Below are 16,696 nucleotides of genomic sequence, written 5' to 3'. Positions count from 1 at the left end.
AGCCATAGTTCAGCATTTTATGCTTTCCTTGCCTGCTGTCAGCGCAGCTTCCCGGTGAGATGAGTGCACCGTGCTCTCCTCTCGCTGCCCTGTCCTTGAACGTCTGTTCCCCCCGCACTGCCTGTAGCGCAGGGCAGGAAAGGGCCAACCCAAGCTCTGTTGGAACACCACAACAGCTTTTCCAGCTCAAAATAGTCTTTCCAGATCATATTTTTCAAAGGCTGGAGTTGTGCACAGAAAACAGCTGGTTTTCTGGGAACCATTAGTTGTGACAAATACCCAAATTCACAGTTAAATGTGGGGAAGAAAAACATTTCTATGAAATCTTTCTCATCAGCACTGTTCTTCCAATCTCTTTGTTATTCTTCCATTCTCTTTGGCTTTCTGGTGCCTGGGAGAGCAGAGGCTGACGGTGTGTGCTGCTCGGGGTTTTCACCCCCCGGGTTTGCTGGATTTCAGCCCCATGTCCCAGCCGAGAGGCCGGTGCATGAGGGACGTCCTGCTTTGAGCACTGACACTATTGCAGCCTCGCCGTGTCCCCGGGCTCACGGGGATGCCTCATACAAGTGCCTGTGCTGGGTCAGACCAAACACCTGGGTTAGCACCCCTGGCCGGGGCAGAGGCTACTGGGGATACTGGGGAGAGGTGCAAAACCAGCATGGTTTTATGAGTGTATCCCGAACACCAGGTGACTCGGAGGCTTCCTGAGCGAAGCCTTGCATCTGTGGCTTTGGGCAGCTTCTCGTGCCTCCTCAGGCTCCGTTTCAGATGAAGGTGCCCAAATCGCCCGCTCGCAGCCTGCCGCGACTGCCGGCTGGAAGCTCGCCCCGTGCGAGCTGAACTTGGCACCTCTTTCCCGGTTAGTGCTGCCTGAGCGTGCCAGTGGTGCTGAGCGTTTACAGGGTGCTTTATCTCTGCTGAGCGCAGCACAAACCTTGCCTTGGCCTGGAATGTGCCCAGTTATCCTCATTCACAGCAGGTCGGGAGATAGATGAGAGCTGCTCTGCCAAAGGCTGGGCTCCGAGTCAGCGGGTAGAGCTGGGGCCAGCCGAAGAGCCTCGTGCTCCACCTCCCATGCCATGTCTCTGAGCGGCCGCAGGCAATTTTTGCATTTTCTGGCCAGACCTCGGGTAAGAAATGGCTGGCTCCTGCCTTTAGCTGCTAGCACTTCCCTCCTCTCTGTGGTTTATCCAGTGTTTCTAAAGCAGTTTGAGCATTTGCAGAAGGATACATATATTTTTTAAAATTTATTTTGGGTTATGATTGCTTTATTTCAGTTTCAAAGCTTTAGAAAAATACGGTTTTGACAGTAACTGAACACACTTGAGTATTACATACTGTTCTCAGCCACCTGCTAGTAATGAAATCCAGGTGAAAAATGAGACTCCTAGTTTTTTGGTCAGTATTTTTCCTTGTCCCACTTCTTTCAGGTGAGTTGATGTTTGGCTGCCCCTTGCCTGCTTCCAGGAGAAATCTCTCCTGAAGATGCAGAAGCTCAAAGTACCCGGGCAGCTGGTGGTAGTTGAGTTTTCAGGGCACAATGAACACATCTTGCAGTGTCTCCTGATGTACTAACCAAGAGGACTGGATTTATTTTATTTTTTTTAAGTAATTACTTGAATAAATATCTCCTTTCCAAACTTGCAGGCCCCCTGGCAAGGATCTGAAACCAGTACGCAATTGAATATAAACCCTTGTGCAGCCTAACAGCCTGTACCCGCAGCAGAAGTAAACTGACTTAACCTGCCGGTAATTACCCACAAACACCATCCCTTCCATTCCTCCCTAATTGCTGGAGCTTTCTGGGAGCACTGGCTCAGGCAGCATGCCCTGGGGGCAGCAGTCTTTAAAACTGTCTTTAAAAAAAATACAAAAAGCAAAAAAAACCAACAACCAAAACCACTAAGGATCTTAAAATCCTTTAAAGCTTTAGTAACTTGTGTCTTGTAGCTGAGCCAGGAGATGTAAGCACAAGCCTTGTTCTGGATGCGAGGGAAGCAAGGGCAGCGGGATGAGCTGGGTAGAGAAGTGAAACGAGCTGGCCAAGGAGACTGGCTCCTCGCAGAGCCCTTGGGGGGAGCGGAGGGTGCTGCCGAGGCAAGTGGGACCCCTGCAGACAGCAGGTGGTGTTTTAGGGGTGGGAAACGTTCGGCATTGCCTGCTGATCTCAGGTCATTTGCTAAGGGGGTAAAACTGGCACTGGCAATGAGACCTGCTCCTTTGGGATGGCGCTTTTCCCTTTTTCATGAGATTTCCATGAAGAAAACTTTGCTGCCCTTTGCTTTTTCCGAAGGAAATCTCTAGAGATCCAGGAGTCCAAAGGTCTTTTGGCCGTAACCCCCATCCTTACTGGTGCCAGGCTAGCCATCCCAGCATCCAGTCCCGGCTCCTGGAGCACATGGGGATAGCAGCTCACTCCCTCCTGCAGCTATTCCCAGAGGCTCCAGAGCAATGAGGCTCACTCACCAGTACAAACCAGTACAAACCATTGTTTCTAATGTGTTTATGCTGCTGAAGCCACATCCGTCTGCCTGCAGTGCAGATACCCTGATGGAGCAAGGGGCTGAGCGTTTGCAGCTCTTGGTAGCCCAGGAGGTGCAGCAGTGCCGAGGACCACCTTGGGGGTTACCTTCCCTCTGTGGTTCCAAACGATGCAGCTACGGAGGAATTCCCTTCTCCACCCCACAGGTGGTCTGGGCTTCCTTCTTCCACACCAGGCCAGGTGCCCGTGGGTTTTCCCACCAGAGGCTGTTAGAGGGGAGGTGTGGGGTGGCCAGCCGTGGTGTCAATCCAGCTCCCAGATCTTCAGACAGGAGCGGAGCACATAAGGAAAGGAATCACTTAGTGGTGCATGTCTTATCTGCTCCAGGTGCCCCAGGGGCTCCCTGCAGAGAGTCCCTGCCTGGTCTCTGCTGCTTCCCCTTTGTCCTCGAGTCTGGGCTGGCCAAAACCACCAGGCTGGTGAAGTACCAAAAGCCAACAGTTGGACCCAGCCGACCTTGCTGTTTGCTCTAAGGGGACTTATCTTAAGCAATTGGCCCTGCCTTCCTGTTCAGCCGCCTTGCAGCACACTGTTAAACTCAAGCAACAGACTTGTACAGTCAGCATCTTGATAACTAGGGCACTGTCGATCCCTAAATAATTACTGAGCGTTACATGTTTCCTATGATTGGTGTTTCTGGGAACAGGGTGTTTGGGTTCAGCTCCTGGGTTCCTCTCTCAAGGAGATTTTGCCTTTCCTTTGCCACCCTTTTTCTGGGGACTATTGCAATGAGCCTAGCTGCAACGCTGCTGCGTGCCCAGGTAAACCCCTGTGAATTAGCCAGCAGGGAGGAACCCTCCTGCAGCTGTATTTCCTGGAGGAATGAGCACTACTGAGCAAAAATGGGGACAAAAGGTGAGACCTCAGGTGCTCTTGGATGAGGCTTGTGGGATGAAAGGATTTGAGATGCCAAAGCTGCTTTGGCATTGCCTGGTATCACCCGTTTCTGGCACACAGCATGGGAGGGGACAAGCCTTTGGCAGCTTGGAGGTGTCAGGTCATCTTCTGCCAGGCTGCTGTCAATGAGGGGAGATGCTGCTGACAGCCTGAGCCGGCTGCTACGTGGGCAGGAGCATTGCAAACAGGCCAGGAAAAGTGCTGAGGCTGCAGGTAACGTGCCGGCTGCCTTTCCTCGGCCGGGGTGGGCTGACCCCGGGCTGTGGAGCAGATGGGGGATTGTGTGCTGCTCCGTCTTGCCAAGTGAGTGCACTGCCCGGCTCTGCAACCGCCTGGCTGTGCTTGGCCCCTCCTGCCCCTGCTCTGCACACCAGGGCCACCGTGCTGGCCAGCCCTGCCAGCTCCGGGGCAAATGTCCTTCTGGCATAGCCCTCGGCGTCTTCTGATGGGATATTTTTATATGAAATATTTGGCAGCACCTCCAGCCTGTCTCTCCAGCTGGACCACTGCCTGATGCACACCCACAGCTCTGGGGTCCCCAGGTCCACCTCAACGTGTCCCACTTGTGTCCAGCACTTTCTGGGGGCAGGAAGGGGAGAACAGAGGTAGCCCCACCTCTGCTTTGCCTACACCATGTTGCCTTCCCTGCTGCAAAACAAGAGACGTGTTCAGGCTGACGTGTTCAGCCAGAGCAAACACAGAGCTCGTGGCCTCAGGTAGCTGCAGCCCCAGTGCTGGCTGGGGACCAGGCAGCATCTTGGCCCGTGTAAGGCAGCTCTGGGCTTTCTGCGGGGTGTCACAGGGCCAAAGGAGCGGGATGAGGGGGACAGGGGCTGAAACAGCATCTCTGGCCCCAAGGAGAGCGTGGGGCGGGGTTCCCCACAGAGCAGGCACCACCTGGACCTCGGAGGAGATGCAATTAAACCCCCAAATTGTTCCTTTCAAATGATACAAGAAGCAGACACCTCGGGGTGGCCAGAGCCGCCCAGACCCCACGCCCTCAGGGCAGAGCCGGGCTTGCAAAACACCCTTAAAATAGCACAGGGTGTCTGCAGGCTGTGAAGCGCCTGGAAGGGGACAAGGACAAGGAGCAGCCGACCTGGGGAGCATTTGAAACTTGCTGTGTCCTCTCTCCCCGCAGAGGCCAGTGTGGCTGTGAGAACGCTGTGGTGTGTGGGGATGGCTGTGCCACCGGCGCTGCCCAGGCGCGCTGACATGTTGCTGCATTGGCAGGAGCTCAGGACCGGAGCCGGAGGAGGCTGTTGCCAGGCAAAACCCGAGTTGTTTGTGCAGCGACTCCTGTTTGCTGGACTTTGCCATGTGCAGGCTGTCAAGCAGCACCAGATTGTTATCAGCACTGCTGTCTGGGGCTGCCCGTGGTTGTGGGGTGGGATTTCCCTCCCCCCCCTTCTTTCTCCTTTTGTTGGGTTTGGTGTTTATTGTTCAAATGGACAGGAGCTGGCACGGGGCTGTAGGGGGATGGCAGGGGAAACTGCTGCTCGGTAGCTCAAGGGGCTCTGCTGCGCTGGGTTAATGAAACAGCTCCATAGGGGGACCCACGGGGAGCGGCAGGAGGAGGGATACAGCGATTCCTTATGGCCACACAGAGCCATGGGACAGGCTCCATGCACAAGGCAAGGGCAGCTCAGTGATTTTGGAGAAATACCACAGCCCCTGAACGTGCACAGGCTCCTTACGTGCCTTTTCCACGCAGTTTCTTTTCCCTTTGGCCCCAGAGGACGTTTCCCGTGACTCCCTGTGTCAAAGGGTCCTGCAAGTGCCACAGCAGGGCCGTGTGGAGGGCCCTGTCCTTACCCTCGGAGCAGAGGGGGACAAGCACAGGGGTGTGAGACCCTGCCATGACGCTCCCATCAGCCAGCACTGTCTGGGGGTGCCCGGCCATGGGTGGGGGGCCCAGGCTGCTGCAGGGCTCAGCCCGCTCACAGGCCCCGGGGGAGCTCAGACCGCTGCAGGCCCGGGCCCAGCCGGCCTCACCCCCACCCCGTCCCAGCAACCCATCGTGAACTACACCTCCCAGCACCCCCCGCGCCGCCGCTCCCTATTGGCTGCCGTCGCGCGTTGGTCACGCCTCCGCGTTGCCACTGGCCGAGGCGGGCTGGAGGGGCGTGGCTGTCTCGGTCCCGCCCTCCCGCCGCCGCTGTGTGGGGAGCGGGCGGGCCCCGGGAGCGCTGTGGGGGCCGGGGGTGCGCGGGGCTCCCTGTCCCGCCCGGGGCCGCCCCGGGGCCGTGCCAGCCGCCTCGCCCCCGCGCTGCCATGCTGGTGGCCGGCTCGCCGTGCCGCCCCGCGGGGCTGGAGGAGCAGCGGGGCTGCGGGGCCCGGCGGGGCGGCGAGGTAAGGGCTGGGCTCGGTGCGGGCCTGCCCGAGCGGCTCCCCATTGACATCGCTCTCCCCCCCCCCACCCCGGGACGGGCGGGGTGCTGCCGCCGAGGCGTCCCGTGGGGCGAGGACTGGCGGTGTTCCCCCTCCCGGAGCCGCTGTCCCCGTCCCCCCGCCTGTGAGACCCCCCCCTCCTCCCGGGCCGCTGTCCCCGTCCCCCAGCCCGGGGCCCCCTCCCGGGGCCGGCTGCGGGAGGACAGGGGCAGGGACACGGACACGTCGGGCCGACCCTCGTGTTCATCTGCTTTGCAACGAGCCTGACAAGAAGGGTGCTGAGGAGCGGGAGCAGGCTGGGGTGCTGGGAGCCCACCCAGGGCTCCCTGGGGATGGGGTGACCCTGGCCTGGCAGGGGGACATTGGGGTGGCTGGCCAGGGAATTCTCGGGGTGGCCTGAGCCCCGCAGGAGCTGCGGGGGGTGTGGGAGCTGGGCAAAGGCCCTGCCTGCAGGCGTGGGCCTGGGGGGAAACTGAGGCGGGGGGGGGGGCAATAGGACATGCCTGCTGGGACAGGTGCTGGGGGCTGGCAGGAGGCTGGGGGCTGTGTCCAGTTGTAGAGCTTGTGCTGCTGTTCCCGGGCTGGGCATGGGATCCCTCTGATGTTCCCATTAACCCAGAGGTCTGAGAACCATCTGGCATCGCCCAGAGCTTTTGCGTTTGGAGTCCAGTGTGCAACATTGGAATCCTAAGGTGTCCATGGAGCTTTGCAGGCCCTCCCTGTCCCTCCCGGCTAATCGGACCTGTCTCCAGCTTCAGTCCACCTACAAAGTCCTGAAAAGTTGTGGATTGCTTCTATTTGTGAGACTTATTTTTCCCTCTGAAAAAAAAAACCAACAACCAGGTGCAGTTTTTCCTCTACTTCCTGCATTCCCCTTCCCTCAGGTTTCCCCAGGGACAGCAGGATTGCTCTGCAGCTCGGGGCTTTGCTTGTGGAGAGTTGGTGGCTCCCCAAACAACCGTGCCACCTCTGAGTGGCTGCAGAGATCCTGACATGGGCTGGAAGCTGGAAACCCTGGGACAGTGGGTGGGAAGGACCCCAGACAGCAGTGCCGGTGCTTGTCCTGACACGAGCTGAAGCCTGAAATCAGTGCTTTGGAGCAGGCTGGGGGGAGGCCAGCTGTGGCTGGGATGCCTTAGACCTTCGCCACCGATGTCTAGCAGGTACTGCTGAAACTCTGTAGGCTGGGACCTTTGCACCCGTCATGAAAGTGCCTCAGTTTTGTTTCTGCGTGCTGTGGCAGTGGGGTGTGCACTGCTGCAGGGCTATCTGTTCTCTGCAGCAGCAGCAACTCTGCCCTTCTCCATAGAACCTCTTTGGGTTTTCAGGATGAGGATTTGGGGATCCCGTTGCTCTCTTCCTGGAGCGTGGCTGCAGCCGGGTTTGCTTGCCGGGAGCAGGTCTGGCTGGGGCTGCTGCAGGGACAGCTTGTGCCAAGGGGGTTGCACTCACACATCGGCTCTGTGCGTCAGTGGGGCCAAGCTCTGGCGCTGCTCTTGCCCCCCAGTACAGCCCAGGGACAACATGCTGCCTGGTTTTTGGCAGGAACACAGGTTACGAGGGGCAAACCCTCTCAGCTGGGTGGCTGCAATGGTGTTTGTTTAACCTTGCCTTATCAGGAATGATTTTTCAACACCTGACTAAGCACTGGCACCAGTGGGGGGGGTGGGGGGGTGGTGTCGCTGCTCAGCACACCCATCTTCCTGCTCATGGGGGATTAACTCCTTCCCCTGGTGTCTCTGTTGGGATCCTCCACCTGCCCTGTGCCATCTGGAGCCTGGGAGCAGGTTACGTGGGTGGCATGGGTCAGAGCATCACCTCTGTGCCTCAGTTTCGCCATGAGCAGAAGCAGGAGGTGATACCCTACCCAGCAACGGTGCAGCAAGGGTTAACCGCAGCGCCCGTGAGGATTGCTTAATGCAGCAAAACATAAGGAGCCTCTGCGTAGGGATGATTAAAATGCACCTTCAAAGGTCACCCTGAGCTGTCATGGAAAAGCAGTGGGGCGGGCTGAGCTCCCCAGCTCCTTGCTGCCTTCGGGGTTGGAAGTCCTGCTGCCTGTGTCCCGTGGATTTGCCTTGCCGACGTCTCTCCGTTGCTGTCCTCTCCCAGGGAGCCTCTTGGAGCACCAAAGAAGCTCTTTCTCCCCAAACTGTGAGTCAGCGCAGAGCCAGCTCAGCACCCAGCGCAGCGATGGCATGAGCCTGCTCCTGCCCTCACCCCCATCTCGCTTCCGTGGTGACTCGGCCCTGGGGCATCCCTTGCGCTCAGCGGTCAGAGCCGTTGGATGCGGGCACTGCTCGCTTTGCTGGGGTGGCTGCAGTTTGGTGCCAGCCAGAGCCCACGGTGTGCCGTGCCCCGCTGCCTGACGCTTGGGGAAGGACATGGCTGTGCTGACAGCTGCTGTGTGGTCACCTCGTGCCACCCCACACCCCTTCCTTGCTTGGGGGAGTGCCAGGCTGCTCCCGCCATCTCAGCAGTGATTTGGAGGCAGCAGGGAGGCAAGACACGTGCCATCACCTAGGCTGTGCCCGGCTCCAGCTCTTGGGTATCTCTCCCGGTGAAGCCAGGTGACAGCCCTGGGGCTTGTCCCTTCACAGGGATGTGGAAAAGACCCCTGGAGAAGCGGTTCCCTGCCCTGTTGCTCCACGGCTGCAAAGCGGGACGTGCCCTCCTGCTGCTGCCATCCTGTGACATGTCCCATCTCCCACAGGTGAATCCTGGCAGTGGGACACTCGCTGCCACCTTGCCACAGGAGGCTGGGAGTGTCACGCCGGGTGCTGAGTGTGGGGGCAGAGCAGGTTTGGGGCCAGAGCTTCCCTTTGAGCTTCCCTGTTGTAAACGGGCTGGAAGGTGCATGTCCCATGGTGCCGTCAGTTTTGGAAGGCTTCTTGATTTTGGAAAATGTTGCTGTTCCCGGCATTGATGCTGTGGGTTTCCCTCACCTCCCCCAGCTGTGGGGTGGGGGTGTTGGGTGGCTGTGCCCTGCCCACCACAGGGGTCTTCCACAGCCGTGGATGGAGGGGGGTGATGTGGGGAGAAGCGGGGTGCTGGGAGCTGCTGTGGTGCAGCGTGGCTGATGGCACGGGGCGAGCATCTACCTGGCTGTGTGCCGTGCGAGGGAGGAGCGCAATAAAATGCGGATCATGCCTTTGCCCACCCAGGACAGCCAGAGCTGCAGGTCCTGTGGGAGCAGCAGCCTTGCAGGCTCTCCAGTGCAGCTCCTGCAGCCAGCTCACCTGGTAACTGGGTGCTGTGGGAGCAAGGCTGCCCGCTCGTGATGGGTTTGCAGGCAGCATCCCGCTCTCCCGGCTGCAGCTGAGCTGTTTTATTTTGGGTCCTGGGGGCTGGCAGGGGGCCAGGCCTGCCTGCTGGCTTTGCCTGGGCTGGCAATGCCTTCGCCTGTGGCTACTGGGACGGGGTGCCCGGCTCTGTGTCCCCAGCAGTGCAGGCAGCGGGGGGTGGGGGTGGGGTGGGGGGGGGGCGTTGCCTGCACTGTGTGTGTCTCCTTGCCACATCTCTCCCTGCACCCGGAGCAAAGCAGGGTGCAGGTCTCCGCTGGCTAAGGCATCCCTCTGGGGTGGGCTGTGGGAGCTTTGTGTCCGACACCATGGGCACTGCTGCTGCTCCCTCCGGGTCTCCATGGCACCACTGCTCCCCGCTGGGTTTGCACAGGGGTTGTGTGCCATGGGATGGAGCAGTGTGGTTGTGGGCACCCAAGGGGGCTGAGACCCTGCCTGCTCCCTGGGCAGGCAGATCTACATCCCGGGCTCATATCCTGCCTGCAAGGTTGGTGCTGGGCTCCCGTTCAAAAGTCCCAGCACAGGTGACCGAGCGCAGACAGTGCTGGGGGACAGGTCCCAGCCTCATGGTGCCACCGTGGCTCCTGCTCAGTGCCACCGTGGCTCCTGCTCGTAGTGGGACCTGAGGGATTTCTGCAGGGAATGGGAAGAGGAGGCTGGTGCTTCCCTGCCTGGAGCTGGGGCCTGAGCACCTCCTCCGTAGTGGGTGCCGCCACCGGCACCTGTATCAGCAGCGTGGGTTGGAGGAAGCGATGCTGCCGGCGTTCATCTGCGGAATGCCCTTTCTGCTACTGCTGCCCTGTCTCGGTCGTGGTTTTGTGCAAGCACTGTGTTCCTCCTGGTTTTGGGGGGACCCTGCACCAGCCCCCCCTTCCCCCTCGCCTCCTTCCCATGGCTGGGAGCACTTGAACCTTTTTCCACCCTCTCTTCTCCCAGCAGCACACCAGTGCTCTCCGTAGGTGTTTTGGGGGGATTATTTTAGCTCTAGGGGCTGGGTGCTGCATCCCCCGTCTGTGGTTGGCATCTGTGGGTGCTGTTGTGATGCAGGCAGAGAAATTTCCCCTGCACCACTGAAAACTTGCGAGCTGGTGGGATGCTGCGGTGCAAAAATGGGGCAAGGACGGGGAGTGGGGGGGGATTCAGGCTCTGCTGCATCCCTGTGTTTCAGCTCGGGGGCTGGCTGAGGGGTCCCCATGGGCACTGAGCCACCCCTGCAGTGGGGGGACTCGGAGGGTCCTGGTCTTGTGCTCTGAATGGGGGGTCCCGCTTGTGGCACCCCCATCACTGAACCCTGGTTGGGTGCAGCCAGCCCCCCCCCGCCCCGCTTCCCCCAGCAGAGAGGAGAAAAATACCTGCTTGGAGAAAATAGAGCGTGGAAACTGCTTTTCCCTGGAGAGCTGGGGGGCAGCTGCAGCATGGGGGGGTCAGAAAGGAGCTGAACCCTGTGCCTGGAGTGCAGAGAGCACCCTGTAACCGGGTGGCTGGTTTCCGTTTTAACCGTGTTAACGGATCTGGGGAGAGGGGTAAAAAAAACCCAACTTGGCGGAGATGTTTATCGGAATTTGTGCCGGGGGGGGGCAGTTAGCGGGAACCCCAGGCACTGCAGTATTTCTGCTGCTGACTGCAAACCATAGCTCCCAGGACCTGCCACTGTCCTGTGGGCCCCCCGGGCTCTGGTTTTCCCGTGGAGGTGGTAAACCAAGGCTCGGGCACCGGGGGTGTCACCGCTCTCCCGGCCGGCGATGCCGCAGCTCGGGTGCTGTGGCATGGTCCCGGCGTGTCACACCTCCCGGGGTGCAGAGCAACACCCCTGCCTGATTTCATCAGGTGCTGCCCAGCCTGACGCAAGAGCGCGGGGGCGATGGGCGCGTGGCCCCGTGGCCCATGCGGGGTGGCTGCCTGAGTCACCCCTTCCGGTGCCACCACGCTCGTCCCGCCGCCGCCGGCTGCTTGTCCTGGGGATGCTCGGCGGCTCCCAGCTGCCCTGGTGCTGGGCTAAAGCCATTGCTCTTTCTTTCCTAGGACAGAGGGGTCGAGGTCCACCAGCAGCTGGGGAAGGGGCCCAGCACCTTCATCCCCCTGGGAGAGGTAAGAGCGGTGAGGGTGGTCTTAGGTCTGTGCATCCCTCCCTGCTGGGGGGCTCCTCCACCCCTCCCTGCCCTGGGGGGGGGGGGCAGGGCACTGTTAAGGAAAGATTCCCACCCCCCGACCCCAACTGTTAGTGCCTAGCTGGGGTGGGATGCTGGGGAGGGGGGGTGAATGGGGAGGAGGGGTGGGATGGGGATGGGTCACCCAGCCTGGGGTATCCCTGTGGCAGGGGGGGGGACGACGACGACGACTTGTTTTGGAGGAATGGGGGAGCAGTTCTGTTGTTTCACCTTGGTGTTTTCCTACCCCAAGTCCCTGCCCCGCTTGTGCCTCAGTTTCCCCACTCATCCAAACACTTCTGCCTTTCCCCTGTGCTGCAGAGGCAGCCCCCGTCCTGCCCCCCTGAAAACTGCACCCCAAAATCCCCGGGGGCTCCCTGTGCTGGGGCACCCTCAGTCCTATCTCAGCACCCACTGCTGGTGTCCCAGATGGTTCCCCCTTCGGCAGAGATAGCACCGTGGTTTCGTCACCGCGGCGGGGGTGGAGAGGCTGGGAGGGGGGAGCTGAGCCCCGTCTCCTCCCCGCTGCACACCAGTGCCCAAATAAACAACCCAACCCGCGGGCCGAGCAAGCTGGGCTGTGCGGGCTCTGGCATGGAGACCCCCAATCACCCCCTGCCCCCCCGGAGTGGGGAGACGGGCAGTGGGGGCTGCCGGCGCTGTCCGTACCGGGCGGCGGGTGGGAGGCTGGGTGCCTTCAACTGGGTGAGCATCTGATGCTGTGGGTTGGGTGCTCCTGGATGCCTGAGTCCTGCTGGCCACTGGAGCTTAATGCAAGGCGGGGAGGTCTCCCTTCTAGGTTAGGGGGGCTGTTGGGAAGAGTGGGGGGCTGCGGCACACAGCCCTTCACCACCCTCCTCTCCCCGTCCTGGCAGATCCCACAGGAAGGCGCAGAGAGCAGCCTGCGCCAGCTCCTCATCGAGGCCTTCGTCTCGGCGGGCAGGGTGGACAACATCACCATGGTCATGGGGCTGCACCCCCAGTATCTCAGCAGCTTCTGGAAGACCCAGTACCTCCTCCTGCGCATGGACGGGCCCCTGCCCTACCACAAGCGCCACTACATCGCCATCATGGTGAGGATGGGGGTCCCTGGGGGTGTGGGGTCCCTGGGGGTGACGTGGGGTCCTGGCACCGCTGCTGGGTTTTTGCCTGGAGGCGGGAAGGTTTGGGACCCCACAGATGGGCCCTCTCTGACCTGTGGTCCCGGAGCCTTGGAAGCCCCTTTGGGGTTGGTCCCGCGGTGCCCACCTGGGGTAGCCCAGCACCCCTCCGCTCCAGGGCCCCTGGGGACTGGCATTGGCAGGGGGCTGTGCAGATGTCCCTGGCTTATCCCCAGGGAAAACCCTCCAAGAGTGATGTGGGGGGGTGGGGGTGGGGTGGCTCCCTGCCTTGGCTTCTCCAAGGGCTTGTAGCAGGGTTGGGGTCCCCTGGGCAGCGCTGGGGGCTGACTGCCCAGCTTTCCCCACAGGCGGCAGCCCGGCACCAGTGCTCCTACCTGGTGGGTTTGCACATGGGGGAGTTCCTGCAGGCAGGGGGCAACCCAGCGTGGCTGCAGGGGCTGCACTGTGCCCCTCAAAAACTCAGGAACCTCAACGAGATCAACAAACTGCTGGCCCACAGGCCCTGGCTCGTCACCAAGGAGCACATCGAGGTGAGATGATGCTGCCGCACTACAAAACACGCTGGGTTTGGGTGCTTGACCCCAGGGGCCGCATCCCTGCTTGCACAACCCTCCCAAGTTGAACCCTTTTAGAGCTGGGGGAGTCTGAGCTGGAGGGCAGGGTCTGTGTTGCTCCCAACAGACGGGAAGGGGAGACATGTCCCCCGTGACTGGGGACTGTCCTGCTGACAGCGGCTGGTCTATGGGGAGAGGCACATCCCAAACACCCTCCTGTCTCCCTGCCCTTGGCTTACCACAGCTCTGGGGTGTGGTGGGGGGTACGGCACAGCGAGCTGGGGGGCTGGGGGATCTCTCCAACCCCTCTGCCTTGCAGGCTCTGCTGAAGACGGGGGAGCACAGCTGGTCGCTGGCGGAGCTGGTGCAGGCCCTGGTGCTCCTCACCCACTACCACTCGCTCGCTTCCTTTGTCTTTGGCTGCGGCATCAACCCCGAGGAGGACCAGGATGGGGGGCACAGCTGCCAGCCCCCCTCACCCCACAGCGACAGTAGCCCAGCCTCCGACGACAGCCTGGGGAGCTCTGGGGTAAAGGGGGAGCTTTGCCTTGTGGGGGTGTGGGTGGAAAGAGAAGGCGTGGTGGGTGCTGGACTGCTTATGGTGCTTCCCCTGGGAGTCACCCCAGGGCCTTTTATTGGGAACAGCGGATGCTTTAGGGCTGTGCAGTAACATCCTCTGTGCGGTAGCATCCTCCACAGGGCTTCCCCTTCCTCCTGGTCCCAGGGACAAGGCGTGGGAGCAGATGGGACCTGAGCAGGACAAATCCAGAGGCAAATGCTCTTTAGAGCAGCCCTGGGGCTGTTCCAAGTGACAGCAGAGCTGAGAGTGGCTCTGTGCTGCTGGAGGCTTGCAACCCCTCTGCAGCCGTTTGCAGCCTGGGGCAGGGTTGACTCTGTCCTCTGCTTTGCCAGGGCAAAGATGCCATGCAGGAGGTGGAAGTGCTGATGGAGAGGATGAAGCTGCTGCAGGAAAGCCAGCTGGAGGAGGAGGGTGTCACGCAGGAGGAGATGGCGACGCGCTTTGAACAGGAGAAGACTGAGAGTTTGCTGGTCGCTCCCTCGGGTGAGAAGGTGCAGGGATGCAGCCGGCTGGGGACGGGGTCCCTTTGGGCCTGGGAAATCCCAGGGAAGGGGGGAAGGAGCCAGCATCTTCCCAGGGAAAAGCAGGACTAGGCCCTCAGCTGCAGGGCTGGCTCTGTCTGGGGTCACACCACATCACTCATGGCCACTGCGGTGGTGCCTTGTAGATATTGTGGATCACTCCCTGCAGTCCAACGTCCTCTGCTTCGTGGAGGACCCCGAGTTCGGCTACAAAGACTTCACGCGGAGAGGCGAGCAGGCACCCCCCACTTTCCGTGCGCAGGTGGGTGTTGGCAGTCCCACGCCAGCAAGAGGGGAAGGGGTGGCAGGGTGCTGGGTGGCAGGTCCTGCTTGTCTTGGTGAGGGGACAGCGGGGCGGTTCCTGGGGCCATGGACAGCGTGGGTGCAGAGGGTGAGGGCCTGGAACCAGGCTGGAGCTGCCTGAGCCATGCACCGAGATGGTAATAGCTGCGGGGGGGGGGGGGTGGTGGTGTGTCAATGTGCGTGGGAGACCCCAGCTTGTGTCCCTGGCTTTGAAGGGACCCCACATTTCCCCATCAAGCCCCTATCCCAGCAGGATTTCTCCGGCAGGATTACACCTGGGAGGACCACGGCTACTCGTTGATCAACCGCCTCTACCCTGACGTGGGGCAACTCCTGGACGAGAAGTTTCAAGTCGTCTACAACCTGACGTACAACACCATCGCCATGCACTGTGGCGTGGACACGTCCATGCTGCGCCGGGCCATCTGGAACTACGTCCACTGCGTCTTCGGGATCCGGTAGGTCCCTGAGCCACAGCTGGAGCCTGGTCTCTGCCTTGGTGGAGCCCATGAGCAGGTCCAGCCTGGGAGCCTGCAACTTGGTCTTGGTGAGGCTGTTACTGCTGCTTAGACTAAGGCAAAGTGATGCTGTTGGGGGGCTCGGCTTAGGTCCAGGAAGACCCCAGGGTGTGCGAATGGGCAGGGGTTCTGCCTGGAGTAACGTGCCCTCCTCTCTCCCCCAGCTACGACGACTACGACTATGGGGAGGTGAACCAGCTCCTGGAGCGCAGCTTGAAGATCTACATCAAGACGGTGGCTTGCTACCCTGAGAAAACCACCAAGCGGATGTACACACAGTTCTGGAGACACTTCAAGCACTCGGAAAAGGTGCTGCCCCATCCCTTCCCCTCCTGGCAGGGTACGGCGGGGTGCTGAGCCCCCCATGCCCTGACCACCCCGCTCTCCCTGTGTAGGTGCACATCAACCTGCTCTTGCTGGAGGCTCGGATGCAGGCAGCTCTGCTCTACGCCCTGAGAGCTGTCACCCGCTACATGACCTGACCGGCCTCTGCTCCCTTCTCCTCCTCCTGCCCCAGGTTTGGGGGAGAGGCCAGGGGGGAGCTGATACCCTAAAGAGTTTGCTGGAATATTGTCTTCCCCGCTTAAGGGGCCTGGAGCTGTGAAAGGAAAGGGGGGGCTTTCTTGCCGCTCATCCCAGGAGAGGGGACGCCCAAGAAGCCCTGGGTGCCAGGAAGAGCCTGGCCTGCTGTCCTGGGGCTCAGAGAGCTGGGGGTGCTCGACTGCTCCATGCCTTTCTCGGAGTGAGCCTGAAAGAAGCCAGACTGGGGTGCTGTGGGTGCTGCTTTCACCGTGCGGTGCTGGTGTTACACCTCTGTGCCACCTCCCGGCACCAAGGCTGCCGCCGTGCAGGATGCTTTTCGTGCCAGAGATCACGAGAGGGTATCGTATCGTGGGCTTCGCCCCTGCTTCTTGGGGTCTTGTCATGCTGGAAGACAGGCAGCTGCTGGCAGGGATGCTGCCCTGGCACCCCCTCCCCCCCGCTGCAGCTCGCACCCAAGGATGGCACCACAGGAGTGGTGGGAAGGACCCGGCCGCCCCGTTGCCCAGCCGGACAGCCCCCCGTGCCACCCGCTTCCGAGCTGAGTCCCCCCGTGTTGTGGAGCCGCAGCCTCTTCCCCAGCCATGCAGACCCCCACTCCTCCCTGCCCGGCCTGGGTGTTTCCACTGCCTTCAGCGTCCGCTGTGACACGGGGTCCCCTCCGTGGCTGGGGGTGTGCGCAGCCCCTTGCTGCTCCTCCCCGTGGACCCTGGCACGGCCAGACCCCAGCCCAGCCCTTGGATGGGGGCTGGCAGGGCTGCGGGGGGGGTTAAGCTTTGCCTGCCCAAGCCCCCTGCAACTGGGGATGTGAAGTGCCTCTTAAGCTGGGTCCCAGGGCAGGAGCAGGGTGTGTAGTGCCTGCGGTGTGTTTTACACTTTTTTGCGTCATTTTCCAGCCACTGGCACATCTCTGCTGCCTCAGCCTTCGGGGTGAGGCGGGGGGAGCTGTGCTGGGGCATGGGGCTGCCTGCGCCTGCCCATCCTGGGGTGGGATGGGGGGTGGCCATAGCTTTACCCAGATGTGCCCGAGCATTTCCCAGCGGTGCGGGTCGCCGGGGAGGTGCCTGTTTGGGAGGGCCCCGGCTCCTGGCTCTGCTGGAGCAGGGGTCAGGGTCCGGCAGCATCACCTGCTGCTCAGCCACTCTTGGTTTGTAGCTCCAATTAAGTTATTTCTGTATTTTTTTGGGTGTATTTAATCCTGACTGGGCATGGAAATGCCACTGTGGCTTTGCTACAGATTTTGTTTTGAAAAAATAAAATTGTTCTTTTTTTTTTTTTTT

At 60.8% G+C, this 16,696-nt stretch overlaps 1 protein-coding gene across 3 annotated transcripts; it reads left to right on the top strand.

The window, feature by feature from the left end:
- Positions 1–5,670: 5,670 nt before the first annotated feature.
- SESN2 (sestrin 2) lies at positions 5,671–16,696 on the top strand. Of its 3 annotated transcripts, none has more exons than XM_055705802.1 (10): positions 5,671–5,791; positions 11,155–11,220; positions 12,155–12,352; positions 12,748–12,930; positions 13,274–13,483; positions 13,867–14,017; positions 14,202–14,317; positions 14,626–14,816; positions 15,041–15,185; positions 15,272–16,696. In XM_055705802.1, the coding sequence occupies exons 1-10, from the start codon at positions 5,714–5,716 to the stop codon at positions 15,356–15,358; spliced, it is 1,425 nt and encodes a 474-aa protein (XP_055561777.1). In that variant the 5' UTR covers positions 5,671–5,713; the 3' UTR covers positions 15,359–16,696. The 3 variants fall into 3 exon arrangements, with proteins under 3 accessions (XP_055561777.1, XP_027668409.2, XP_014139754.2); XM_027812608.2 differs by lacking the exon at positions 5,671–5,791 and adding an exon at positions 7,580–7,984; XM_014284279.3 differs by lacking the exons at positions 5,671–5,791; positions 11,155–11,220 and adding an exon at positions 11,806–11,984.

Source organism: Falco cherrug, chromosome 3, assembly GCF_023634085.1.
Source record: "Falco cherrug isolate bFalChe1 chromosome 3, bFalChe1.pri, whole genome shotgun sequence".
In the NCBI taxonomy this organism is placed as follows: Eukaryota; Metazoa; Chordata; class Aves; order Falconiformes; family Falconidae; genus Falco; species Falco cherrug.
This window is presented reverse-complemented; position numbering and strand designations above follow the sequence as displayed.

Excerpts from the sequence above, each read along its gene's own strand:
- SESN2 (XM_027812608.2), top strand. The coding sequence starts at position 7,820 with ATGGAAAAGCAGTGGGGCGGGCTGAGCTCCCCAGCTCCTTGCTGCCTT. Across the intron at positions 14,318-14,625 it reads CCCCCACTTTCCGTGCGCAG|GATTACACCTGGGAGGACCA; the intron begins GTGGGTGTTGGC and ends TTTCTCCGGCAG. Across the intron at positions 14,817-15,040 it reads CACTGCGTCTTCGGGATCCG|CTACGACGACTACGACTATG; the intron begins GTAGGTCCCTGA and ends TCTCTCCCCCAG.